The sequence below is a fragment of the Anoplopoma fimbria genome, chromosome 24 (genome assembly GCF_027596085.1).
Source record: "Anoplopoma fimbria isolate UVic2021 breed Golden Eagle Sablefish chromosome 24, Afim_UVic_2022, whole genome shotgun sequence".
In the NCBI taxonomy this organism is placed as follows: Eukaryota; Metazoa; Chordata; class Actinopteri; order Perciformes; family Anoplopomatidae; genus Anoplopoma; species Anoplopoma fimbria.
Window position 1 is genome coordinate 4,710,594 of NC_072472.1, and position 27,864 is coordinate 4,738,457.

The following is a 27,864-nucleotide window of genomic DNA, read 5'->3' on the forward strand; positions in this document are numbered from 1 at the left end:
TTTTCTTTATCTGCTCTTATCTCGTTAAATTGAGCGCAGTGGTGGAATGTAACTACAATCATTCACTGAAATACTATACTTTAGTACAATTTTGAGGTACTTTGAGGTCCATTAGTATTTATATTTGTATGATTATTTATACTTCCACTCCGTTATATAATATAGTTTTTACACTACAACATTTATTTTAAAGCTTTACTTTATAAATAAGGATGCGTTATTATGAGAAAGCAACCCGGCAGAAAGTAATTGAAAAAATCCCTTACATACACTGATTTCAATTCAGAAAAGTATTAGTACTTTTACTTTTGGTACTTTAAGTATTTCTAGTTTTAAAATGTAAGCTTATGAATGCAGGACTTTTATTTGTAACAGAGTATTTAAACATTTTAACATTTGGTTTTCTTACTTCTACTTCTACTAGAAAAACTTCAAACTTCTTCCATCATATCTATACACATATATACATTTTATATATATACATGTATATATGTATTTCTGTGCTTATTTGGTGACATCATTTGTTCATCACTTATAAATTTGATCACTGATTAATTTTGTGTCCTAAATAGATCACTTCAGCATGTTATCTGGCTAATCGCTACGGCAGCCATTTCACTAATGGATCTCTATGATGCTGACGTGGTTGCCAGGGAGACTGATGATGCAACTGCAAAGCTTCTGCACAGTTTATCTCAGTCTATCTCCATCTGTTGCCATCTGACTCCCGGCCTCTGACGTTTTAGGAAATCAGCTGGCTGAGGATGATGGCGTCAGAGAGGCTGAGTGGATTTAGGGTCACACCCAGAGTTTAAAACTAACACCGACCAAATGTCGATAGATGTAATCTGCAAATGTTTTCCAGCTTCTTGACAATATTCCACTTGGACGAGGTAAACCTTTCGATATTGTCTGTCTTCTTTCATAAACATTATTTCAAGGCAACAGGACTAAATAAATAGTAAAACAAATGAAAAAATATAATGAGAATGACATTTAATATGAAAACAAACACTGATTATGTAATATTTGATTATTGTTGTTATGTCAACACATTCACATCAAGTAATACTTTAGGCCCTTTTGAATTAGCTTATTAAGTAGATTTAAAACATCAAATACAAAATATAATTTGGACTAGAAACCATGGTGCTCTGTTACATTACAGCATTTTTATTTATTGGATAAATGTTACATATTTTGTAGATTGCGAACATTATGTCTTTGCAAGTTCATTCAAAAGAATTTCATCATCACAAGACACATGAAAAAAAACACTAGAAAACATAATTGCAATTTGAGAACTATTTCTGTCTAATAAGATTTATTATAATTTGGTATTTCTTATATATCTATATATAGATATATATATATATAGATACATATATATATATATATATATATATATATATATATATATATATATATATATATATATATATAGATATAGAGAGAGAGAGAGAGATAGATATAGATATAAAAGTGTACCTTCAAAACAGCAAAGTCTAGTGTCTTTACTCAGTTGTAAGATATTTGCTCGCTCCTGATTATGAAAATCAAATTTGTGCAAGTTGGTGCAAACAACGTTTGTGTGGTTTGTCCAGTCTTTAGGTTTCACCTCCTCCTCATTTGTCTCTCAAACTTGGTGTCAACGATGTTTTGTGTCTTGCAGCGGACCACATTCAAAAGGAATAATATAATTGACCTCTGAGACATTAAAGAAAAGGTTTGTCATCGTTGTCAGTGTTTCATGCAGCGGTCACACCCGTCACACACCCTGCTGAATACCTGGAATTAGCAACCCAGTCGGACAACACACTCACCTCACTGTGTTCAAAGTATGCAGGCTTCCACATGTATACGCATGAATACACACACACACACACACACACACACACACACACACACACACACACACACACACACACACACACACACACACACACACACACACAACACACACACACACACACACACACACATATTGAGACACAAGGCAAACCAAAAACCATGCAAACACATAGACGAACCTGAGTCACGGCGCCCAAAGCTCGCCCTGAGGTGCACCATCATCCTACCTCCACCCTTCTTCTTCTTCTTCTTCTTCTTCCACCTTTCATCCCTCTCTTCGTGGGTGGGGGTCACCTTTGGCGTCACCTGTCTCCTTCTAAAGGTGTCAAAGCACAGAGGTGAGAGCACCTCTCAGCCCTCTATAGAAGGTTGGGATCCCAATTAGCCGGAGGCCGACCTTCACCCAACCACACGACCCCACCCAGGTGTCACAGCGATGAAGAAACATTATGACAGAGAACTAAGAGGCTGCGGCGGCGCGTCCTCTTTAAAATACGCGAAAATCTAAACTTTTTTTGTTGTTGAAAGGCCGCTGGGGCCTCTCAGATTTTTTCTTCTCATGGCTCCTTCTCTTTTCTTCAACCCTCTTTTCCTTTCCTTTCCTTCTTTACTCCCCTTCTTCTCCTCCCTCGCTCTTCTCTCGGGCCCTCCCTGCACGCCAAACCTCCATGCTTTGATACCCTTCATTTAGTGTGTCAGCAACACGATGACACATGTACCCATTCATCCGCCCATGTCCACATTGTTAGACGTGTATTCCGAATCAAGCAGGAACAAGCACGGCCTTTTTCTTTTTTTTTTTTTGCTTTCCCATTGAACATTTTCTGGCTAATAATAAAGCCTCCAGACATTCAAGCGGGTGAATATTTGGCCTTCACAAAAGGATTCCTTCTTGGAGATCCCTCATACAAAGCAGGCAGAGAGCATCATTTGTGTGGTGTGCTTTCAGCGAGATCCCGTCCTGTCATGGGGGCGAAGGGTCTTTTATCTCTAGGGGTGTCTTGAGTGGCTCTCATGTCTGCTTCAGAGCATGCAGAGGGCTCAAAGCAGAGTGACAGAGTGTACGTCAGCTTGAGTGGCAGCGGGGGTCGACGGCAACGTCTCGGGTAAATCCTTTTCCCGATCTTACCCAGAATCCTCTGAGGCTACTCGGTGAGCTGCCGTGACTCACCTTGAGCTTAATGATTTGCAGATATACAGAGAAGAAGAAGAAGGAGGACGCTGGAACCTCCAGGGCCGGAGTTTATCTCCTGGACCTGACCCTTTGATCTGGCCCACAGATTAACCCTGCAGACAAAGAGATAGAGCCTCTGCATGTGTGTGTGTGTGTGTGTGTGTGTGTGTGTGTGTGTGTGTGTGTGTGTGTGTGTGTGTGTGTGTGTGTGTGTGTGTGTGTGTGTGTGTGTGTGTAAGAAGTGGCAAAGACAGTGTGTGTGCATAAATCTGGTGTGTGAATATGTGTGTGTCTGGAGATGTTGTGCGCCTTGAATAACCTCCGTCTAACCTTAAGACCCCGGCAAGACCATTAAAAGTATTTTACAGCCGTCCAGTGATGCATTCCCCGACCCGTTGTCCCGCTCCCATGAGAGGAAGTTCACCACACATCATTCTTGTTGTCCTTGGAAGATCCGTAATTAAGCAGTATTGTCTCAAAATATCACCTTCATATCTATTTATTATAATGTCCTGAATCAGCAAGTACTTGATTTTCATTAAGGTTGATATTGACACACAGGGGCTGGATAGAAAAGCCAAACTCAATATCACGATTGCAAATGAGAATATTTTTTCACATAGGAATATAACTCATGATATGGCAACTATGTGCAAAATACAATAAGATAAGAAAATGTATAGATCATTTTTGTTTTTTTACAAAGTAAATTAACAGCAGTCTGAAAAGCAGAACTCTCTGGCAGTGTTGTGATACTCGAGAATCAGTCTTGGTTTCAAGACCAGTCAGGACCACAATTTAGGGGATAACACTTAATTGCCTGTGAATTGTCTGATTTATTTAGCATCATTGCTGTGATTGCATGCATGTTTACACAGGATGCAGCTATCTTTTCCGTGTCAAATATATAAACAAAGTTGCCCCTTCTCTTTTATTAAGGGGCATAAATAGTATTTTACTCTCACTTTTGTCAGACAAAAAAATGACACAAAGACAAAGACAGACCAAGAGATGCACTGCCCAGCTCGCTTAGCAAGACAAAACAGACTAAAGAGAGATTTATCGCTTCTCTCGAATATAATGGGACTAGATGGCACTCGGCTTATGGACATTTGATAAACTGTATAGAAAAGTCTCTTTCCAGAAATCATGAATTGATTACCCAAGATAATCCACAGACCTGGTTGTGAGCAGTCTCATGTAGGAACTACTTTCTTTCCACCATAGTTGAAAGAAAATAGGCCGACAAGGCAAAAAACTTTACATCCGATATCTCCAAAACTAGGCAACTCACACCAAAAAAATCTAGAAGACAAACATACATATATTTTTTTGATTTTTGGGGTGAACTGTCGCTTTAACATCTTGGGTCCTAATACCGATTAAGCCTCTACAAATTGCAAAAACATCAGTATGTTTGTTCCAACCATCGCGTTAGAATATCAGGGTGTGAGTGGACTTTGGTCAGACTGTTGGTCTCGTTAAAATACAGTCGGTTACACAAGTCTTTGGTTTGCAAAACTTTAAAAACCCGCCACAATGTCAAAACCAGCTGGGTGTCGAGAGAAAAGCATTTCTTCATAACCACACAAAAAACTTTCATTAATAATGTTTTTGTTACGGTTCTGGATTACATCTAATTGAGACGGATATTAGAAAATCCTGAAACTGAAAGGTTAAACTAAGTTCCCACGAGAGAAAACTTAAGCCATATTGGTTTTTACTGTGTATTAACATTTAAACTGGTGTTAAAGTTTATGGTTTTCAGATTGTTATCAAATGAGAAGTTTATTTTAAAAAGATTCAGCATCTCCTGTTTGTGGGCAGATTGGTTAGTAAGCATTCTGTCCCTTCTCACATCTATTTAAATACAAACCTACCTACATTTATTCACACTTTATGAACCCATAAATAACACTGTAAGGGACAAGAAAAACAGAGATATACTAAAACCTGATACACTAGGTCAGCATTCTTTGCACTATTAAAAACCCAAAGGCTCAGTGGTTTCACTTTATTCACTGTAATGCAATTCTGCTCCGGTTTGACTGCTCACCAAACTGTGGATGAAGACGTTTCAGCGACCACCCACCGCTGCTCACGTATCACACAAGAGCAGCACACAGGCCATGTTTGTCTGCTGATGACAGATGACAGAAAGAAAGAAAGAAAGAAAGAAAGAAAGAAAGAAAGAAAGAAAGAAAGAAAGAAAGAAAGAAAGAAAGAAAGAAAGAGAGAGAGATCCAGCTCTGTGTTTCTATCCACAGACTGATATTAGACATCAGACGTGTCTGGCCTGGACTCCTCCTGAAAGCCAAAATGATGCAACAGTTTCTGATGAACCCTTCTTACCACAAGATGCCAACTATTCCAGCCAAATGATTCACTCTTCTTACCTAAATGGCCCGGTGCCTGAAAGCTGCTGATGGTGAAATCACACAGGAAGTGGTTGATGGACACGGTCAAACACAAGTTTTGGTATAAAAACGCTAAAAACTGACTGTAACAGTTGGTGAACCTTGTGTTGATATTATCAGACATGATTTCCAGATATTAAAGCTCTAATAAATGAACCATAGAAATAAAATAGGATATTCCCATTCAAATCAAAGTAGAAGGATGGTTAGAGCCGCGGCCATTGCAACCAAACTAAACAGACTTACGGCAAAGCTCAGACTCACTAGACGCTGTAGCAGAAGCAACCTGTCAATCACAAGGTAGCCCCGCCCTAAAGCATACCTTGCTTTATGGTCATTTTCTCATAGACTTCTATACAATTAGAGTTGCCCCCTGATGGCCAGTAGAGAGAATGCAGGTTTAAGACACATTACGCATTGGCTTCACTTTTCAGAACCCCAAGGTTGCCGCCTGGCTTCAGTTTATGACAGATTTCCCAATGTTTACCTAACTTTCCTTTTATTACTAAACCTTTTTCCTCAATTTTTGTAATGTTTCATTTGTATATCTTCGCCTGTATTTTGGGCCTTCTGAATTGTTTTTTCCCACGTGTATTTGAATGGCAAAGCACAGGTCTGCTAATGATGCCATTATAAACTCTGGCATTGTCAAACAAGATTAGAGTTTAGTTATTTGACTGTCTTGCATATTTGAATTGTTTCTTGATCTTCTAAAAAGTAAGATGTTAGCTCAACCTTCAGAATTCACATTCTTTCCGTTTCAGTCTCTGGGCTACGACAGCGGCGTTACGCAGCTTTGACACATGTACTAAACAACAGGGATGTGCTCTTGTTTCATCATCCCTTTAAAAACCCTGATTCTGCTCTGCCACTCAGGGACACAGGCGACACACTCATCAGAAGTCTAAACACATATTACAGGCTTGTCATCGGCCCTCGGCCATAAGACTGGTGGCTCTGCTAAAGCCCCTCACACTGCGACGGGGCATTGAGGATCACAACTGAATATATTCTGGATCTTAGACTCTTGAGCCACTGAGTGACAATCTTCATCCCTATCCTGGCTGTTTTTTTTTTACAAACCTCTTCTTCTTCTTCTTCTTCTTCTTCTTCTTCTTCTTCTTCTTCTTCTTCTCCGACGCCTCGCCGTGACTGACAGCTGCAGCGAGGGCTTCATTATGGCCGCACGAAAGGACACATTTTAAATCATATTCACCATGATAGGATGAAAGGGAGGTGGCTGTTGGATAAAGAAAAGAGGGGGGGGGGGTTGTGGAAGAGGAGAGCAGGAAGGGAGGGAAAAGCTCCCCAGATGAAAATCCTAAATCAGTATGCCCTGCCGCTGCAGCCGAGGCCTAGGCTAGGGATTGCATTTAATTTATTCTCCTAAGCCTGGGAATCAGGCCATCAAAAGGAACCAAACTATCAGGTTTCCTGCACTAAATGGCCCGACAGTGTGATGTGGCCGGCCTGGGATTCGACTTAACCCTTTCGAGGTGGCGGAGGGCTGAGCGTCCGGACCAATTTATGGTCCTGATGCTCTTGAGTCCGTCGGCACGGAGTCACTCGGACTCAGTGTGGACTAAAGGTGACACAGTGGGGACGGTCGGCACTCCCCTCCCAGTGTTTGGTAGATTTGGATATCCCTTCTTTAGCCTTGTTTAATGGTTGTGGATCATGGGATTAAGGGACACAGGCTCATGGAAGGCCGGAGTACAGCCGAGCTTCCTTTTTTTAGTAACCTGTTGAAATGCCAGCAAAGTCTCTCTTGTAAAGTGTGTACACACCGTGATCCTGCAGCACGTTTTTTACCTCCAGTGGCAACCTTCAGTGCCAGTGCAGGAAGTAGTGTACTCCTTATGTAGTGAGGCAAAAAGCTAAGGACGCTCAGGTAATAGTGGGTCCTCTATGTAGAGAGGTGGAAATAAACTGCACAGAGGAAATAACTTTTCAAATAGCTTTCACCTTTTTTCCATTAAAATCTTCCCCTAAATTAATCAAATATTAAGTTGCATAACACCAAACATGTCCTAACAACATGTCTTTGCTATGAACACAATCTCTCCCGAACCGTGACCAAGTCCGAGTTGTCTTGTTTTGTTGTCTTGAGTTGTTTATGTGCGGATATTGTACAAAGTAAGAGTTTCAAAATGTCACAATAAACATGATCCTGCATTTTGTAGCATCCTCTGATATGGACGTTCTTGTCTGGCAATATAGGCAAAATAATACTTTATTTATTATTATTATTGTGTCCACTCATGGATCTACAATTTATGTTTTGTTTTTTTAACAAAAACTTTGACGCCTAACTTTAATCATGTGTTTAAACTGCCTAATCTCCATTGTTTGCTATAACCACAATCTTTCTGCAGCCTAAACAGAACTGTGGTTGCCTTGTGCATTTATTGTGGGAATAAATAATAATTATTATTATTACCAGTATTTCTGCTTGACATTATATATTCAGAAGAGGTGGGTTGTAATCAAAGTGAAACTAAATAAAAATAATAATAACAATGCATTTCATTGACACAGCTTTTTTTTCTAGATAAAGACCCATTACATAAAAAGTTATGGATAAGAAAAGGAAAAACACAATTAAAAAAGAAAAGTGATGCAGAGCAGAATTATACGTCAGCTGAATATAAAATCAGAAAAGCAGCTTTAAAAAAGACAACTTAATTCATAAAAACATGTTATAAACATCTTGCCCCTGCACACCAGTGAGAAGAGCAAAGTCGGACAATCAACCACAGAAATCTCTCATGTGAGAATCAACCAACATTGCTCAAACTTTGGCAAAAGAAGAGTTGGTTTAAAAGGTTGCCATTGGGAGTTAAAGAACATAATTGAACGTTTCAAAATCAACCTTCTGTGAAGCAATATGCAAAAACAAAATCAGACGAAAATGCAAATGTGGGCCAAGAACTGCACATGCATTCACATATTAAAGATTCTGATAAATTGCTGTTGCATGTAAATTTAATAAGTGATGAGCTTTTTGATTATTGAAAGGTTTCAGAATGTATTAATCCCTACATGTGGAACCTTTGTTATGTTATAAAAATGCTTCAAATCAGGTCCTGTGTGCAGAGGAGAGACAACTTTTCTTATACAACCACGGTGCTGCAGCTTTACTGTTGATTTAGATTTACCCAGGATGCCATGTTGGCAGGCAGCTGGAGGACAAGAGGAGAGTGAAATATGTGAGAGGGCCAGCAGAGTTTTACTCAGTTTAATCATTAACACAGTCTCAAGTGTCTTCATTTAGTTAAACTGCACTTTAAATGACACATTCTAGTGGAGTCGGATCCAATCTGAGCCCAGATTCCACGGTTCTTTAAAATAAACGATGCAGGTCACATGAGTTCACATGCAATATATTTTTTTTGCTCATGTGTAAATCCATCTCTTGAGTTCTTGGAAATTATCGAGCTTCTCGTCGTGACTTTGTCCTCGACCACATGAAACCGGGCTCTGACCAAAAACAACCAAAGGCTACTGTTTAACCGTCTCTGAGAAGCACAAAACGCCGACCACGCTCACAAATATACTTCACAGAGGCTTTATTTCCTGCTCCACTTGAAACCAGTTTGGCCGCAGAGGGGTTTAGGAGGTTTTTATTAACTTATTCTGACATAAGGAGTCGTTTGGTGCACTGGTTTCCCAAAGCGAGGTTCCAGGGACCAGCAAGGGTCACCGTGGAGGTTAAAGGAGAAATAAACTGCTTCCAAATTCCACACAACACACTGATTCAAAGCAGGTTTCTGTTGATTTACACAATTATCCCACACACAATGCAATGCACAAAGGAAAACTGAGGAGCTACTCACAGCTGGAAAACATTTAATTAATTAAACCGTAGATGGTGGTGAAACAGCACCACGGGAATCTACAAAACAGAAAAGAGAAGTTTATTTGCCCAAGTCACAGTTGCATTGCATCATTTTATGTTAACACAAAACAGTGAAATACATAGATGCAAAAAGAGTGTGATATAAAAATCAATACACAATTCATGGAATTGGCTTTCAATATAACAAAGAATGTCAGAAATGATTGCTCTTCATAAGGTTGTTTTTTGGGGAATCTTTATATATCTATTTGAATCTTTATTTGTGGTCTTGTTTTTAATTCTAATATATTGGACAGCTGCTAGAGAATGAGGTCTCTGTATGAACGCTTGATACCTGGATTATCTCTACGCTCAGTGGTGTTATAAGTTCATAGGTCCACATGATGTCAACCATTGGTTTGTCAACTGCTGTTTTGGAGCCTCGACTTCGTCATTTTGGACGTTTCCATCTTGGTTTTTTACTAAGAAGTGACACAAGAGGGTGGAGCTAAATACGCTGAATAAGACATTGTAAGGCAACAAAAACGGTAACAATAAACTTTATGGTCTGTTTGACTCTAAAGGGACCATAATTTACTAAATCAATATCATGCTGTATTGAAGAAGACTTGAAACTAACAACTGAGACCATAAACTCATGTTTTTTTAGAATCTCAATGACACTTCAACCTGGTTTATTAACTGCTTAAAATCAAAATCCGTTACTCAACACAGTTAAATAACATAAAGCCATTAACAATATCACAAACTACATGAGGTCAATGCATGGACAAATGCTGTGTGTTCTACGTTTTTAGTGTGTAGCTTTTAATGATGATTTTAATGTTTGAATAGCACTCTATAAATAAAATGTATTATTATTAATATTATTATCATGGACACTTAGAGGTCACTTTTTGGAACCAGCTCTTTAAAAAACTGCAAGTGATACAGTTTCAGACTAAAATAAGGGCTTGTTGACTTTTCTTCGACCCGCATAATCTACAAAGAGCTAAACGCCGACACTTTGCCTGGAAGAGTGAATGTCCAAAATCAGTAGCAGTTGCTGGCAGACTGTTGTTGTTATCGGACTCGTGGTCATAAAGGACATAATATTACTTTCTTCTTATGAACACAGTTGAAAGCTGTGCAGATCTCTGATGACCAGCTCCTTACCCCTCGTCTCCTCTCCTCCTTGATCTCCCCCCCCCCACTGTTTGCTTTACTTTATTTTCTGTTTTTCTCCCCCTCCCGCTGCAATTTTTTCGTGCAAAGAATAAAATTTCATCCGCGCGGGCTCTGGGAAAGGCGGCCCTCGGATTGGCCCTTGCCCGTACAGATGCTTTGAATTTACAGGGCTTTTCTGCCTGCGAGGAGAAGCAGGGATGGACGGTGGGGGAGGAGGAGGGGGGGGGGAGGAGATGGGAGGGGTTGAAGGGTGGAGGTGGGGGTGGGGGTGGAGGGTAGACCTGCCTGTATTTCCTGGGGATTAGGCGTCAGATGGGCGCCCTCAGAGGAGGTCTCAGGTCCCGGCCTCCCTGGATGGCTGGGAAACTGACCCCCATCTGACTCCGTGGGGCTTCTTTGTGCCCTGCTAGCTAGGAGCCTTCGAGGACGGAACCTAGACCTGGATTCTGTCCCACAACCCGGCATACTGAAACAAATCACGTTTCTACCTTATACATACATATATTAAAACCTATATTCACTTTTTTTAAAGGTTAACTCCAGTGATTTCTTTGATCTGGGAACGTGGCAACATCACTCACAATACTCGAACATGGTGAGAAACACAAGCAGACAATCAGAAAGGGTTCTGAAAAAAAAGTTGTGGCTTAGATGAAGTTATTGTAAGAGAAATTGAAAGATCTCGTCCATTGATCGTCTCACTTCTTTGAAGCGATGTCACAGAGTTCACAGAATGTTATCATAACCTATAGATAAGTACCAAAACTAGGGAATTCAAGCCAAGCTAAATTAACAGGATTTAAACAACTGTAACTGGTGAGCCTTAAAATCCGTCATCTAAATGTAAATTAAAGGTCCACTGAACACTGTACTGCTGTTGTTGATTGAAAGGTTTAATACAGCAACTTATATTAGACCACAACATCTCAGGTATCAATCTTTTTTATATGTCTAAGGTTTGTTTGCCTCAGTAGCGTTTAAACTTAGTAGCAAAACACGCTGATATTTTCATTTATGGAAATGACTCAGATGTAAACGGTGACTTCATACGGAGTCTTGATAGTCTTTTGTCACAGTCTATATGTATGATACCCAGTTTACACAAATTTATTAACCCCCAAATTTCTATGACACAAACTATGACATTTTTAAAAAATGGCCGAAGACATAACTCTTTTCTCAAACATTCCAAATACCAAACCAAAACAGGTTATTAGTGTATGCCTTTCAAAAATAACTCAATTGTTTAGCTGATTTTGTAGGAAAAATAAACACCAGTAGTACTTTTCAATGTTTAGGCCACTCAAAGTATCAATATTAACTTGATTATCAGCCATAGAAGTCTCTGGTTTTCTGCTAAAAGCCCTGATAAGCCACACTGTGTTCTACTTAGAGATAGCTGGTAGCATAGTGGAGCATTTAGCAGCTAAAGAGCAAGTAATTATCGTCGGGAGATGGTGGAGACCAAATACAGAGCTAAAAGAAGAGTATATATTGGACTAACATTTGTCAGCAAACGAACAACACACAGGTAACACAAAGTTCTTCCGTATTTACTTAAAGAGAAAATGCAGTCTTACAGCCAGGTACACAGTAATGTTTCATTTGTTTCATACCTGACAGTGCAGTTTTTTTGTTTGAATCACCAACCCGCTGACTATCACAAGGTATTTTTGTTCTTTCATTGTGTGACGCTTTTTCCGGTCCAAATATATGAGGTGAAATGCTGAGATACCTGGCGTTTTCTTTAAGTTATACTGTTCAGCAACAACGGCATACTCTTCCCAAACAGCGTTAAACATACAGTACGTTACGCTCCTTCTCTGCTCCATCCTTGTCTTTAAAAAACAAACTAAAGTTGTGACCCTACAACTGATAATCTTTATCTTGTCTCACTGAGACTACTTGGTCCTCTCAGAAACACTCCTGACAGATCCTGAGGCTTTTGAATTTGGCTTTCAGTCAAATCAAATAAATGTAGCATGTCATCCTTCTGCCGTCTGTTCTGCAACATTTTAAATTATGCTCATTGTAATACACTGGAGATGGATTTATTACTACATTCAAATACACACACTTTGAATATAACTTTACACTCTCACACACACACTTTTCTAAATAGCAGCACCCTTAAACACGGCGAAAACACAAAATGATCCCATAATCTCAAGAGGGACAAATGTTTTTAAAGTATTTTATTACCGGAGTGTGTACAGACCTTTTGTATAATCATCAATTGTAGCAATTCTTTAGAAAGCATTTTTCTTTTTTCCCATACGAAAGTTAGGCTTTTGAAAAGTCCAAATGCAGCAGAGCAGTCGGGTTCCTCATATATATATATATATATATATATATATATATATATATATATATATATGTATGTATATATATATATATGTATGTATATATATATATATATATATATTTATGTATTTATGTATATATCCGTCAATCCCAAAATTTCAAATCCGACTCAAATCAAACAGCGTCTGTGTGGAGAGGCCTGCTGCTGCACAGAAAATGGCTGAGATGAAAAATTCCAATTCTTGATTACAGGGAGCCATCTAGTGGCGGCTGAATGAAAACAGCAAAACCAAAAAAGCAACAGCAGAGAGCTTCTATTTCCAGCAATTATGAGTACATCTGTTTTATGGCTTAACAAAGACAAAACACACAAAATAAACAACTCTCTCACTAGTTTTTTTTTTCTCTTCCAAACCACCTGTGCCTTTTGGAATCAATTAAAATTTGAAAATAAAATAAAAAAAATCTATGTTACAGTCCAATATTCTTCTATAACATTTCACAAATACTCCATCTATATAAACATTGATAGGAACACACATTGTAAACCATTCTTGCCCTGCAAAAACCTCCAATTCTACTACTTCGTCATAAATTAATTTATTTTTACTGTAAATGACAACCAACAGGTGTTCGGTTTACAGTATAAACTGACAACGCTGGTACCAGGATGATCATTACATCATAAAGGCGTCAGTTGACTTATTTTTCTTTAACTGATTACGTTCTGAGGAATTAAAGGTCCCTGCAGCACACGAGGGAACTCGTTTTTTTTGCCTGTGTAAAGAAAGGCAATCACACAAATTTGCAACACACAACACAAAAACTCTTTCCATCGTTCCGTTACACGACGTCTCCTGAAGACCAAAGCAGAACTTTACCTTTTTCATTACACAGTACTGATAACAACAGAGATGATGAACAGAGAGAATTTAAACCAAAAAGAACCACTCAATTAAGTGTTTTGTGTTTTTGAGATGAAAATAAATCGAATAGCTGTTTTAACTATCTTTACTGCCATTACATGCATTAACCCGTATTCATCAGACTTCTCTGGAAGCCTGGTATTTGAGGTGCAGCTATCTCTCCTAACATCTTTTACCGTATATACCATAAAGATTAAATCTTAAAGTGAGTCCTTTCACTTGTTGAATCTGTAATTTTTAGAGCACTGCTTGTATTAAAAGACCGTAGAATGAGCAGTGCACTTTGACATTTAAACACCAGAGGTGACAAGTAAATAAGAAATTAAAAACAATATAGGAAAAATACAAACATAATGCAAAAAAAAAAAAGAACTAAATTGGGAGGCGAATACTCCAAACTCTTTTAGCTCGTCTCCAGCTTGGCCATTTCCTGCACGTAGATGCCGATGCTCTCGCTGTCAAACAGCACGAAGTAGACGGTCTTGATGGTGGAAGACATGGTGGCCACGAAGTAGGTGGAGATGGCCTTTAGGATCAGCTGGGCTGCTGTCTGCTTTGGGAAACCATTCCTGACAGAAAAGAACAAATGCACTCAGTGAACTGTGGTCAAACGCTGGAGAGACTTCACCATAACTGCATTCATTAGAGCTGAGAATCTTCACTTGCCTCCAGATTTAATTACCATTTACCTGTCCACAATTACCAAGTGGTCCTATAATGCTTTTCCACTTTTTCCCCCTCTCCTTTAGTGTGTTATGTATATTTTTGTACATGTAAAAGGTCCGTAGAGTGTAAAACCTGAAGTCCACGCCTAAAAGTCCCCTTAGAAGCTCCTGAGCTCCTGAAACGGCTCCATTGAATTCTCTCCTTCACTTCTGTAACTTTATGAGGTCATAATGTAACTTTATGAGGTCACAATGTAACTTTATGAGGTCCTAATGTTATGGAAGTGACGTAAAACTCCTTGCGGAAGACAGAGACGAAGCTGAAGCTCCGGAGGAAGAGTTTTTTTAAATGTGAAACGTTGACCAATCACAACAGAGCAGGCTAGCTGACCAATCAGAGCAGACTTTGCTTTCTGAAGGGAGGAGCAAGCGCTACAACGGAGCGTTTCAGAGAGATGTCGTAACTGTAACTAGAGATAAAAATATGCTCCCGGAAAATAGCATAATAGGGCCTGTTTAAATGAAATAAGCTGAGAAGTTTGATTGAACTGTTGCAACTCATAGAAACACGGCATCAAACCTGTGACGAGGGGTCACACGTTTCTTTGAGCTGTGAATGTTAGGAACAACAGCTCCAACCCTCCATGTGCTGCGTTCACCCAGCTCTTACTGTTGTTTCAACACATGGCATGTTTGTGTAAATCTTCCCTGATCAAAGTGGAGGTGTTTATCACCGTTGCTAGGGAACTATGTCAACTCCCGTTTTGAGTGACGCAGAGGCGATTGAGAAAAATGTACGAGCGGGTAGAGACGCATGAGCGAGAGGATTTTACTGCTGACGATGCAAATATGCCACTCATGATGTTATTAAGACACGTAAGAAGGCTTTTCTGCCAAGTGGAGTATGGATCACCTTTGTTCGGGTGAACTCGGGTACAGTTTCTTGGTCCGGAACCTGGTTTGCAAAAAAGTGTTATGCAACCACACTTTTTGGCAAACCACAACTTTTTTTTTTTTTTTTAATTCTTTGAACTAAAGCCAGAATGAAAACACCCACAGGTTAATGTGGTAAACCCTCAAACCCGCCGGCGGGATGTAAAAGCATGATTTATTCTAAACAGTCGCCAAGACGACATTGTTTATCATAGCCAGAAGCTGTAAAAACTGCCATAATTGTCCCATTTTCATCTTTCCGACAGTCTTTGAACACATCATGTGTGACGAACGCTTCTGTCAGAAAAAGCAACTTAAAATTGTGATTTCATGAAGAACATTTTATTCGACATGTCTCATTTGAAACTTCGCCTCAATTTAACCGTTTACTCTTAACAGATCCTGTAAAAAACATTAAATTCTGCGCATCTCAGTGCAACTAGTAAGCTATGATTGACTTAGCTGAGACCAACGGCCACTTTAAGAAAATTCTGTGAACTTCAACTTAACTGAAGGTTGCTGAACACAGAGCAGAGGGGAGAGGAGCGTAGAGGCTGTAAGTAGAGATTGTAATATTGTGAATACCCAAAGCCTCCATTTTTTTTTCTACATTGGTAACACTTGTCACAACTTGGTAAAAAATTGTTTATACAGATTCCATTTTTTGTGAATGTTTTGAAGAAAAAATAAATTAAAGAAATTGAACTTATTTTGTTTTTCCTTTTTTAGGATTTATGCCATTCAAACTGTGTTATACTGCACAAAAGTATTTTTTGAGTTCTCTCTACTTCTAGCCATGAGTGTGCCATTTCCATAGAGGTGCAGGACTTTTATATTTCAGCAAAATCAAGGCTACAGAGATAAAAATGTGAGGATAAACACCCCAAAACTGCTTGGGCTTCAGAGGATTAAAGAAGAAACACCTCATCCCTCAAAATAAGAGATGCATGATGTTTCTGTCTGTGTTTTCTTACCTCCCGCTACCGATGGAAGGGAAAGCCACAGACTTGAGTTTCTTCTCGTCCGCCAGAGCGAGGCAGTTCTTCACCGTCTTGTCCAGCATCTCCTCACACTTGTCGGAGCCCCAGCCCGGACTGTTACAGTGGATGACGTACTTGGCGGGCAGACCAAAGCCGGCGGTCAACACAGCTGAGGGACGGAGAGAGGAGAGAGGAGGTTAGTGAGGTGAGAAGGGAAGAGGAGAGGAAACAAGGACGGGGACAGAACAGTAAGGGAACGTTCTTCAGGTAGAAACGTTTGGTGAGAAGTGAGGATGATTTAAGTGCTAGAATGTCTTTAATTCCTTAATAATCAGATTATTAAAAAATCTATGAGGAATTTAATTTGTGCTGTTTTTTTATTTACCAATAATTATTCAATCATGCTTTATTTGATAGGGACGAATTCTATATATATAGACAAACTGACAACAGCTATCTAATGCAAGTAACATAGTGTTTGTAGCTGATGCTAATTTGTAACAACCGCTCCAAGTCTTTAGTCTATACAATGTCAGAAAGTTGTGAAATAATATCACAATTTCCCTGGTGCTGCCCCCTCTTAGTCGATTAGGTAAATATGAATCGGTTATTTCGGTCTTAGTCGAAAAAGATTTCTTTGGTCGATTAGTCGTTATTGTATGCGTTTTCATGGTGAATGAAGCAGAATTTAAAGTGGTGCTTTACAAACTCAGTTCCACAGATCTGTCGATTAATCAACTGATCGATAAGTTGACAAGTTGGTTTAATACAAACTACATTTTTATGCATTTCAAATTTTCATCTCAGCCCTAAATTAAATTACAACCATCAAAATGTCACGGTCTCCGAGCTATGACATTTAAAAAAAATTCTAAAACATTACAAAGAAAAAGAAGAAATCTGTGAGGCCAAAAACTTCCAGCAAATAATTTGTCTATTATTATTATATTTAATGGAAAAACAGGTGCCACCTGCATTATTGAGTGAAATCTGAACCTTAAACATGCTTTTTCTGAGCTACTGCATCGTATTTTGTTAGACAGTGAATGAACTTATTCACCTCTGGCATTCTGCTAAATCTCTCATCCATTTGTCTACAGTCAAAATCAGCTTCTTTAACCAGTTCTGTCAGAAGTGAAAACCCTGAAGTCCTGAGACGCTATAAGAACACTTTTGCTTTGTGGAAAATGTGTGCAGCAAATCTCCAAGAGCTTAAAAAGGTTCGGCCAGGGTTTTACAGTGAGGTGGGCTCGGAGAAATCACTTCTCCAGACAGCTGAAGAGGAGCAAAGAAAAAAGGAGCAGAGAAGAAGAGAGGAGGAAACGGCGAGAAGAAGAGAAGACAAAGAGGAAGAAGTCAGACCAGCAGCTGAAGACAGAGAAACTCAGCCAAAGCCTCTTGACTCTGTGAAGTGAGAAGAACCAGTCAGATTTTATTAGCCCACAGCGAACGTGTGACTGGACCGGAGTCAAAGCTGAGGACCAGCTCGTTTCCAGATGGAACACAAAGAGGATGGAGAGACATCACACGAGCCAGTTACACAGCATGGGTGATCTGGTGTGGAGGTAAAGTGTGTGGATGATGATGATGATGATGATGATGGATTATGTTTTTTTTCTTGTTTTATGGTTTGGGACAGGGGATCTGTGTGTGGTGATGTTTGTGACTTGCACATCTGCAGATCACCTGTCAATCAAACCACATGGACAGTACTGCAACATTTCTGTTGAGGTAATTTAAGTTAATGTGACCGTCGCTCTTTTTAGTCAATTTATCCAACTCACTTATTTTAGTTGATCCGGAAAAAAGAAACGTAACAAAAAAGTTATATCATTTTCAGAAATATGACTCGTATTACTTTCTGTGCGCAACAGAATTTTTTCTGCAAAAGACCCTCCAGGCATTAGTCTTTGATTTTCCTAATTTTCCATAAATTACAATATGACAAAAGACCAAAAAAAGGATGGGTTTTCTTACTGATTAATCTGAAGATAATTTTCTGGATTAATCATTGTGTCTCCGAAATGCCAAAAAACAAAACAATGAAAAGGGTCTGTGACAGTTACTTAAAGCACAATTTCATGTCATCAATTTGCCTGTTTTATTCAATCAGTAGTCCAACATTTAAAGGAAATTGAATTTACTCCCACAGAGCAGCGCACATCCCCGGACATCCTCTTCGGGGTGTTTTTCTCACTTTTGCTTTAAAGATTTACCTTATAAGGTATCGGCACTTTCTGGTGAAACGGGGCATTTAAACAAAGGACTCAATGCCAGGAATTACAGTAAACAAGTTATCGTTCACCTTTCTTAAAACAAACATCATCTAAATTGACAGTGCGCCCTCTTTAATTTCTTTGGCTCCCATTATCAACTAACATATCACTATCAACTATCTGTGCAGAAGATCACAAAATACAGAATAAGTTCTCCCTGTTTTTTGAAAATGAAACAAAATGTACATTACCTGCACAACTTGGCAAAAAACTCTGGTACCTGACTGGTCTTGAAATAGGGAGGATTGCTCACAAAATCCAGATGAGCACATACATTTTACGAGTATTTTAAAACATGCTGAAGCACTTGTTTGATGGCTGTTCTGAACCAGGTCTGGACGGGATGACCGATCCAGATCCCCAGAATCCCTGACAGGCTCCACTGGCTCGGTGCTCAGTCACCTGGTAATCTATTTATGAGCTCCACACAGACGCAGGGGATTATGATGCTGACTGTTAGAGAGAGAGAGCAGCGGGTGAAGCTGGAGGAGTGTTTGAAAAAGTGAGTGTGAGCGATGAGTAACGAGAGAGACAGATGGAGAAAGAATAAGAGAGGGACAGAGAGAGAGAGAGAGAGAGAGTGGAGACAAATGGACTGAAGGATAAAATAATGTGACGGCTCAAACAATATGGCTCTCTGAAGACTGATGCCTGCAGATTTACTCTCAAGTCACCAAGGAAAGATTTCAAGGCCAATAATAAATGCTTATGATGACAATTTACTATCCGGTTCTCCAAAAATCTGGCCTTCAAGAGAAGTGTGTGTGTGTGTGTGTGTGTGTGTGTGTGTGTGTGTGTGTGTGTGTGTGTGTGTGTGTGTGTTTGAAGAGAGGTTTTCCGGGACACACTGACATCACTGTCATAAGAGCTGGGTGGTGCTTGAGTAGATCAATATCAATAGAATATCTGATGGTGACTTTGGAAGAAAGTCATGAAAAGTCAGTGTCACCCAAAGCAGAATGATAACAGAAGAAGAGATGATTGCAGCGTTGGAGTAAACTCGATTTCACGTATTTTTCTCACATGGATACGGACGTTTACAAGCAAATGAAGCGTCTTTAAGCAGAACTCTTAATGTATTTTATAACCTTGTAAGTATATAATAAGGGTTGATTGTTTACGTGTTCGTTTTGTCACGTTTTTCTCTGTTAAATCACCTGTATTTAGTTTTGCTCGACCAGTAAAAAAAAAAAAAAAAAAAAAAAAAAAAAAAAGTAATCTTATTGCTGCAGCAGCAGCTTTATTACATAAAAACATGACCAATCATAGTTAGAAGTTACTAAATCTTTGTCAACTACCTTAAACTGACAGTATTTCATTTTTGGACAAATACTATGTCAAGATTTAGGGCTTTTATTGCATTTACAAAAGCCAGAACTACATAAACAATAACAATTGCTTGATGGATATTACTGCTATAATAAATCATTTTTTTAACATTTCATTTAAAATCACGATCGATTTAATAATCAAAGATTGTGAGCAGGAACTTGTCAAAACTTGCACGTTCTTCAGGCATCAATGACAAACTCTGAGTTTGCAGAGTTATTTATCATCCACACAGTAAGCAGCATTCTCTCGTAAATCTGGAATATCCTGACATCCTCCGCTCTCTGCACTTACCGCCAGCCACCTCCAGAGGGCCGTTTTTCTTCTTCAGCTCCGACAGCGCTTCAATGAACTCCTTCCCTCCCTTCTTCTCCAGAGCAGAGCCTGTGAGTGGAGGAGAGGATTGGAGTGATTACATACCTCATATCTATATATATATATATACTGCTGATGGACAGACAGACAGACAGGAAGAGGAGAGGCTGTATCATGCAGACAGACAGACAGGCAAGCAGGCAAACATGGAGACATACGGACAAACATGGAGACAACGATGCTGTCAATCATTTTACCTGGTTTCTCTCTGCTACATTTGTGAGACCTTTTTCTAAGTCTGACAAAGGAAGTAACGGAGCCCAGAGTGCAAAGATTCAGAGCTGCTATTTTCCAAATGACTCACTCTGAGTCGGTTAAACTAATGTATTAAAGCCGGCGGTTCCTAATTACTTCCCTCTGTCCTCACATACCGGCTTATGTGCAGTGGACCTGAGGGCATTCTCCTTCACTCCACAATTAGAGAGTGAAGAGTTTGTTTAAAAAAAAAAAAAAAAAAAAAGCATGTAATAAATTAAAATGTAATAGCTCTGTTAACTTGTTTGGATACATGTTTTAAAGTAAAACAGCCCAGGAAGTTAAACTCTGAAGAGGAGGAAGATATATTTTCTTCTTATTCTAATGGGTAAAGGAAATCATTCCACGTTGATCACACTATATCAGATTAACTCAGCGCTAAAGAGAGAAGCCAAAAAGGAAGCCAGAGAGGAAACCAGAGAGGAGGGAGGTGATTAAAGTCTACCTGAGTCAGAGAAATTAATGTTCTGGCTGCAATATCATTAAAATACAGGCAGGGGAGAAAAGTACAATCAGGTAAATATCAGCCGTTTAAAAGAAAGTTAGTGATAAAAAAAATTATTAAACGACCAATACGTGCAAGCAGATAAAAGCAGAACATTTTAACAGTTAAACATTCCATCACTCTTAATTTGACAAGTGATACATTTTTTATCAGGAATTTTTATCTGGATCTTCAGGAAATTAAACCTCTTAATCAAAACCTTGGTGTATTCTCCTTCTAACCAGCTGAACTGACAGCACAGTCTAGGGGAACAGGAAGTGAAGCGAGCCCCAGATCGCCCACATTTCAGTCAAATGGAACGAAGCAGCAACAACAAGCAGCAGCAGCAGCAGCAGCAGCAGCAGCAGCAGCAGCATGGTTTCTGAGTTACACTAACAGAACTGTGTATGCGTTACATGATGCACTCATCTGCTCTCTGTAGATCATGTTTCTGTAAGACACTGCACTTTGATATTAGATGACTATTAAGGGTATCATGAAGTACTTTTTATGTTTTTCCTCAGCTGCATCAGCTGTAACGTTGAATCATCAGTAGGTCGAGCACAGTGGCAATTACTATTTTATTGCTTTTACACATTTGTAAAATGAAATGATGTGAAAATAAACTTGTAGAAAGGTTTGAAAGTTGCTTTAGAGAGTGGATCTTTAACGGTAGTTGCGTCACGTTTTTGGCAAGGTCAGATAAGGATCAGGTGGTAGCTAATGCAGGGGCTCTTCTCACAAAGTTATCGGGCGTTCAGATTGACAATCAAAGTTAAAACACTGCATTTGTGTAAAACTAAGGAGCTGGTGTTTCTGCTTCAGTCCAAACCTCCTGGTTGCAGAATCTGTTTTTGAAAACTTTTCATTTTCGGTTCATATAAATGCAGGAATTTCTGACAACTGAGAAAGCAGGGTCAGCTGCCAACCAACAGCCTTTTTTTATTTTATTTCAGTAAGCTGCCAAATTCAAATTATCCTCTTCAAAATGTCCACATTGACTTTTCGTCTTCTGGGTTCGGTTTATTGAAAACATAGCGTGCGACTGCAACGCCGGTTGGCAGCGGACTGTCAAATCTGGGGAAAACTGGAGTTCCCCCACTAGAGCATCCTTGCATACATAAAATAGTCCCTGCTTGCACGCTTTGAGACCCTGTTCACTTACGATAGAGTAATAGCTCTTTCTGTCAATGTTTGGCATTGATACTCCAGTGGAGTATTTACAGGAAGAACAGCAGGAAGTTGGGCATAAAAATGTATTCTTACTAAATAAGTACAATGCAGAATAAAAAAAAAACTGTGCTGCTGCTCTGATGTTTGCCCACAGACTGCAGTGAGGACTATCTGGAATATGCAGAGAGAGAGAGAGAGACAGAGAGAGAGAGAGAGAGAGAGAGAGCAGACGGGCGTTCACGGCCTCTGTGGGTCTGATGGTTCCTTTACCTACTTCACCACCTGAATAGAGGGAGGAGTTGGTCGGGTGAACGACAGCGTCGCTTTCCACGCTGGAAATGTCAGCTTGGACAACTTGCAACTACAGACGACAACAACAACAACAACAACAACAATAGGGCAAACAACATGGTGATAAAAACACAGTGTGTATGTGTGAGAGATCAGGAGCAATACGATGGGTAACAAAAAGAAAGGATGAAAGAAAAGAACAGGAAGAAAAGGAGACAAGAGAGGTGAGGGCGCTCCTTATTGGCTGAGGACACGATGGGTCACATTATGTAATCAGGAAGCAGGACGGCACAGCTGGCCAGATTTACTTTCATAGAATTGCTTACTAAATTTTTTTTGTAGCTTACACTCATCAGCGCACAAGATTGCATGGCAGAGTGTATTTTAAAATATTACAATTTTAATTTCCGTTGTTTTTTTTAAATTGGAGACATTAAGAAAGTGAACATCTGACTGATTGTGTCGTCCGGATTTCTTGGCCCATATAAATGAGCAAATAACTTTATGATCACACTCCAGGCTGTCGACCTTGCAGTCTGGCTGCAGAGAGAAACTTAAAAGGGGTTTATGTCTCTAAATTGATGCTCCATTTCACAATAATTGTTGCAGAATTACAGTGATTATTAATCATTTTTAGAAAAAGGTCTGACAGCCGTCTGAAAGGAGGACAACCTGGAATGAACCTGAACACATCTACACGATGGGAAGAGCAAGCAGGATCACTGCTCTGAGGCGCTTTGATAAAAAAATCCTTGAATGTCTCCGCGAGAAATTCACGACATGCTGCTGGGAATTATATTCAATGCATTATTTTCTATTGATCTGCCAGAGAAAATCCGTCTTTCTCTTCATTTTCAGTCCGAGAGCATGCTGAGTTACTTGAGATCAAAGATCCTCTCCAGGAATTCACACTGCGAGCAACAACATCAATAAGTTATTTTATTTCCTGAGAGCCCAGAAGTCATCGACAAGTTTGTTTCAGGATGGCAGCATCTTTCATTAGGTTTTCTACTGCAATTTTGAAGTTATGTCAAAATCAGACCGCTTTATTGGCCAAGTATGTGTCTACGAACAAGTTCATTTGTTGCACTTAATGTACTTACTCAGAAATGGACATACAGCTAAAAAACAACAACACGAGAGGGAGAAAACTGAACAAATAAAAGCAAAAACAAGTACTAGAGAGATCTTTAGAAGGCCAATTCAAAATGTTTATATGATTTGCTTATCAAAAGTTGGTTTAAACTAATTTTCACCTATTTCAGTGTCCCAAAAAAAGTGTATTTCCTGCTACAAGAGGACGCCGATCTCCATAGATTAATACGATTAATAGAATCGTCTTTTTCTGGGCTTGGAAAGAGCTCAGCACAGTTATAGAAAGTGAAGAAAATAATGCAGAGAAGTAACAAATAATACTTGATTTTCACCTGGAAATGTATAATCTAGATTCTTTTCTTTTCATCAGAACAACAAAAAACGGATACATTTTGGACTCTTTAAAAGAGATTCCTAAACCATATATATTTTAGATTTAATCACAATCTCTTCCACTTTCATCGAGCATGTTGCCCACAGTGTGAATGAACAGATCTGGTGGAGGAAGGTCATTTCTTAGTTTTTAAATTGGCTGATAATTAAATTAAAAGAGAAGTTTTCAAGCTGTTGAACATTCAAGGATTTTTTTTTTTATCTCAAAACTGGGACCAGAGATGATGTTCTGGGGGGTTTTGGGAGCTCACCTAGATCATCTTTAAGTTCAAGTTCAGCATTGGTGGGGTTGATGACCCCCTCCACGTCAAAGCCAGCCAAGTTACTGACCTCGCTGTGGATGAGGTTGAGCTGCGGAGGAGGAGGAGGAGGGAGCGAGGGGGGAGGCATGCCGAAGAGGAGGGAGAGCAAGAAGGAAGAGGGGGAGGAAGCAAAGCGATTAAAACCAGATTCACACCACTGCTTTAAAGGGATACCTCGACTTTGTGATGATTTATAGAAGCGAACATTCAACATATCTGCACTACAGCTGAAAGCACACAGTGAGTGAATGCTAAATGTATTTGGGTGGAGTCACATGTACAATTTACTCTTTGTACAAGAGTAAACAAGCAGCTACACTCCCTGCTACAAAAGCAGAAGCTAACTGCTTCTGCTTTTGTCAGCGTTGGTCAGCATAAAATCCCCTCATTTGTACGTTTTCAAAGCAAATTGTGGCAACGAGGTCGAAAAAGGACAGCAGGCCTGCAGGTGCATTGATTAGGAATTGCTAAATTATTTATAATGTCAATGAGAAGAGCCTGAATAAATAGGACCGCACAGACAAATCAGACACAAGCTGAAACTAAACAACGGGGACATGATGATACAATATGTAGGACGTTGAAAAATGATTTTAAATAGGTTGTTTTCCCACAGCAGACATTTTGACTCGCCATGGAAAGAAAAGCACAGGTGTTGGCTGTAACATTAACAATGGTTCTGTTCTATTAATACCTGTGATTTTCCTTCAGTGACATGTCATAAAAAGCTCCATGGCATACGGTCTAATTTTACCCAGCTGTGTTGCTGTTGGTTGAGAGTGTAAAGAGTGTTTATGTCCTTTTTTCCAGCTACTTATTAAATGTCTTGCAATGCCACTTTAGTCCTGCTGTTCCTGTAGAATGTCTGTTTATAGTCTATATACTCGAGACAATTCCAAATGTATATATATTTTGTTTGAAGCCAACAATTTTAACAAGACTGCGAGGATTATTCTGAAACGACAAAACCGAAATGTCAAGGTATCCTTCTAAATGTTAAGGATTTTCAAATGTTATCCCACATCCTGTTAGTATCTGAGAGTCTAAGATTCATTAGTCATCTGTTGCACCATATTTCACCTTCAAATGATTAAAACGTGTTAATAGCAGAGAGAGTGACTGAGACTGAACACTTTGGTAAGTGAAGTGCATTTGTCATAATTGGGTCTTTAAAACAGAACCACGGACAAGCTTTTCTATCCACGGGTCCATTATCTTAAACCAGTAGGCGATTAACTGCATTCGTTTGGTTTTCAGCCACTGATTTCAAACAGCGGCTGCAAACTGTTTGCTACACAATCGAGCGCTGAGCCATTTCACTAATGCAGAGCGTATGAGTGACAAATATTTCCTGTGAATGACGGTAGCGTAATCTATTTTTACAGTCCATCAGTTTGATGACACATTAAAAAGGGAAAATTAAACCTTATTTCTATCTTTCTGATTCAGGTATGCAGTATGAAAAACGCCTGTAGTTGTAACTTATGTTCTCTGTGTAAACTTACTTATTTTCTTAATGGACATTTTGTGAGTTTATTTTGTTTATTTATCAGACTAAAAAAAGCCAAAGAGAGCTTGTCTGACATAGAGAACCAGTCACTCGCGCGCAATGCATCCTGGTACATGTAGGCATCTGCATGTTCTGGGGAATTTGTTTCTTCAGTGGACTAAGTTTACCATCAGCGCTGATTGGATATCCACATAAAAAGGTGGAACATTTTCCCTTAAGTGCATCACATATACGAATGTGTATTAGAATGACCATAATCTCAACATTACAGCCTTTAGAAATAGGTGATGGGATGTTTTCAAAGCTTCCTATAAGATCAATTAATTCATGGTTAGGAAGCTAAATTGCTAGAGTTTATGGAGACAACCGCAATCAAGGAGCCTGTGTCTTTATCTTCTATAAAACTAAATCTGCTATGACATCATGTCAGCTGTGTTAAAGCATGTATTAATAGCATATGCACAGTAGACCAAAGCATGCAGTGCCATTAGCAGCAGAAATGTTGAGCTCTGGAAGTAAATTTCCCACATTTTTCATCTGCGGAAGACATTTCATTTCATTTTGCATTACATTTTAGTGCAATAGAGAGTTTTCATGACCTTGCAGAGTGTAGAACAATTACAAACTGCATTCCTGTAGACGCCATCTGTTTGTGTTTGATTGTAGAATTACGCTACATGTAAGCTTTAGTCAGAGGCAGGAAATCTCAGAGGACACTGTTGAAATGATACGACTCCAAGCTGCTGTCAGCAGTGCTAAACACTTTTTTTTGCACAAAGACTATGAAAAGGACCCAAATTCATAATTAATAAGCTGTAACTATCTTTCTCGATCACTGTTTGTCATTAGGAAATCAGTGACACTTCTTGCATCATCCTTGAGTCATTCATTCTCTTACATGTTATTCCCTCTCCGCCTTTTATGTTTCCAAACTCTGATCTATTTTTATCAGCTTCTGATCTTGATACTTGAACATTAGAAAAAAAAAGGCTTAAGGATGTGAATCTCAGGCAAATTTACTTCCATGTTTCAGTTCAAATAATAATAATAAAAAAAAAGGTTTTAAAAGAAGTTTTTAATGCTCAGCAGGACCCAAAGCAAAGGGAGCTTCCAGATCTGGCAGATCTGAGATGCAGTAGACAACACAGCATTGTGGTTGTCTACTATTAAAGTTAAAGCGTAGTGAGTTATAAGCCGCTATATGAAGTCTGGTGAATTAAAGCAGACCCGTTAGGAAGTACAGCGGAAAGGAAACTTACATTTATAGAACAAAATATCAAAGTTTTCTTTCTATGAGACAGAACAGATAACTAATTACAAGATTATTACCTCTAGAATTTGTTTCAATTATGACAGAAAAGTGTAGATAAAAGACTGAATAAAACCAGAACAATATTTTAAGGAGGCAGATCCAACAGTTTGTAGTCTTAAATCAGCAGAGGTATTTTTGATTAAAAGCCCTGTGGCTGAGAAAAATACCAAACATATCTTTTGTTCTATAGTTTATCATCTGATTGATCTTGTTGCTCATCAAGAATGAAAGTTTACTCTAAAACACAGAGAGGATCCGATGACTGTAAACAGGTTTTATATTGTGACTTATTCCTTTGACTTCTGAAATACTGCATTATAGAAAAAGAAAGTACTTTGACGGACAATTTCAGTCCTAATATCTAATATGTGTATACATGTACGTCTTAAAGAAAGACGTGTCTAGACCTCTTAATAATTTATAAACCTTATTTTAGACTGCCATGAGTTAGGTATCTGTTCTTTCCAAACTTAAATTATTCAATAGTACGACGGCATATTTGGGCCATTGTAGGTATAAAAAACTGAAAAAAAGTTTTAAAAAAATAACGGATAACTCAGAATTCCCAGGAAGAAATCAGATATTCTTTGAGTTTATAAAGTCACAAATTTATGAGGAAAAAAAATTGTGTCAAGGAACCAGATTGCTTCACTTCGCGCAAAATATATTAACTCTATTCTATATTTGTATTTATTAATGTTAATTAAAGAACAAAAAGAATATGAAAGAAAGCTCTTATATGCATCTTTCAGGACCTTCGCCTCGCTCAGAGGCCATCAGTGCATGAGGACAT

General features: G+C 38.9%; 1 protein-coding gene across 8 annotated transcripts in view; it reads right to left on the reverse strand.

Moving 5' to 3' along the window:
- Positions 1–12,608: 12,608 nt before the first annotated feature.
- The window catches only part of LOC129113222 (core histone macro-H2A.1), a 29,709-nt gene continuing 14,453 nt past the window's right edge, over positions 12,609–27,864 (reverse strand). For 5 of the 8 annotated variants that reach the window (XM_054625429.1, XM_054625430.1, XM_054625424.1 and 2 more), the window contains 4 exons: positions 24,199–24,298; positions 20,176–20,265; positions 16,271–16,445; positions 12,609–14,267 (listed from right to left, as the gene is read on the reverse strand). In XM_054625429.1, the coding sequence (XP_054481404.1) occupies positions 14,102–14,267; positions 16,271–16,445; positions 20,176–20,265; positions 24,199–24,298 (531 nt within the window). In that variant the 3' untranslated portion in view covers positions 12,609–14,101. Of the gene's footprint in view, positions 14,268–16,270; positions 16,446–20,175; positions 20,266–22,438; positions 22,530–24,198; positions 24,299–27,864 lie in introns of those variants that run through there. The other 3 variants (XM_054625426.1, XM_054625425.1, XM_054625431.1) reach the window with 3 other exon arrangements.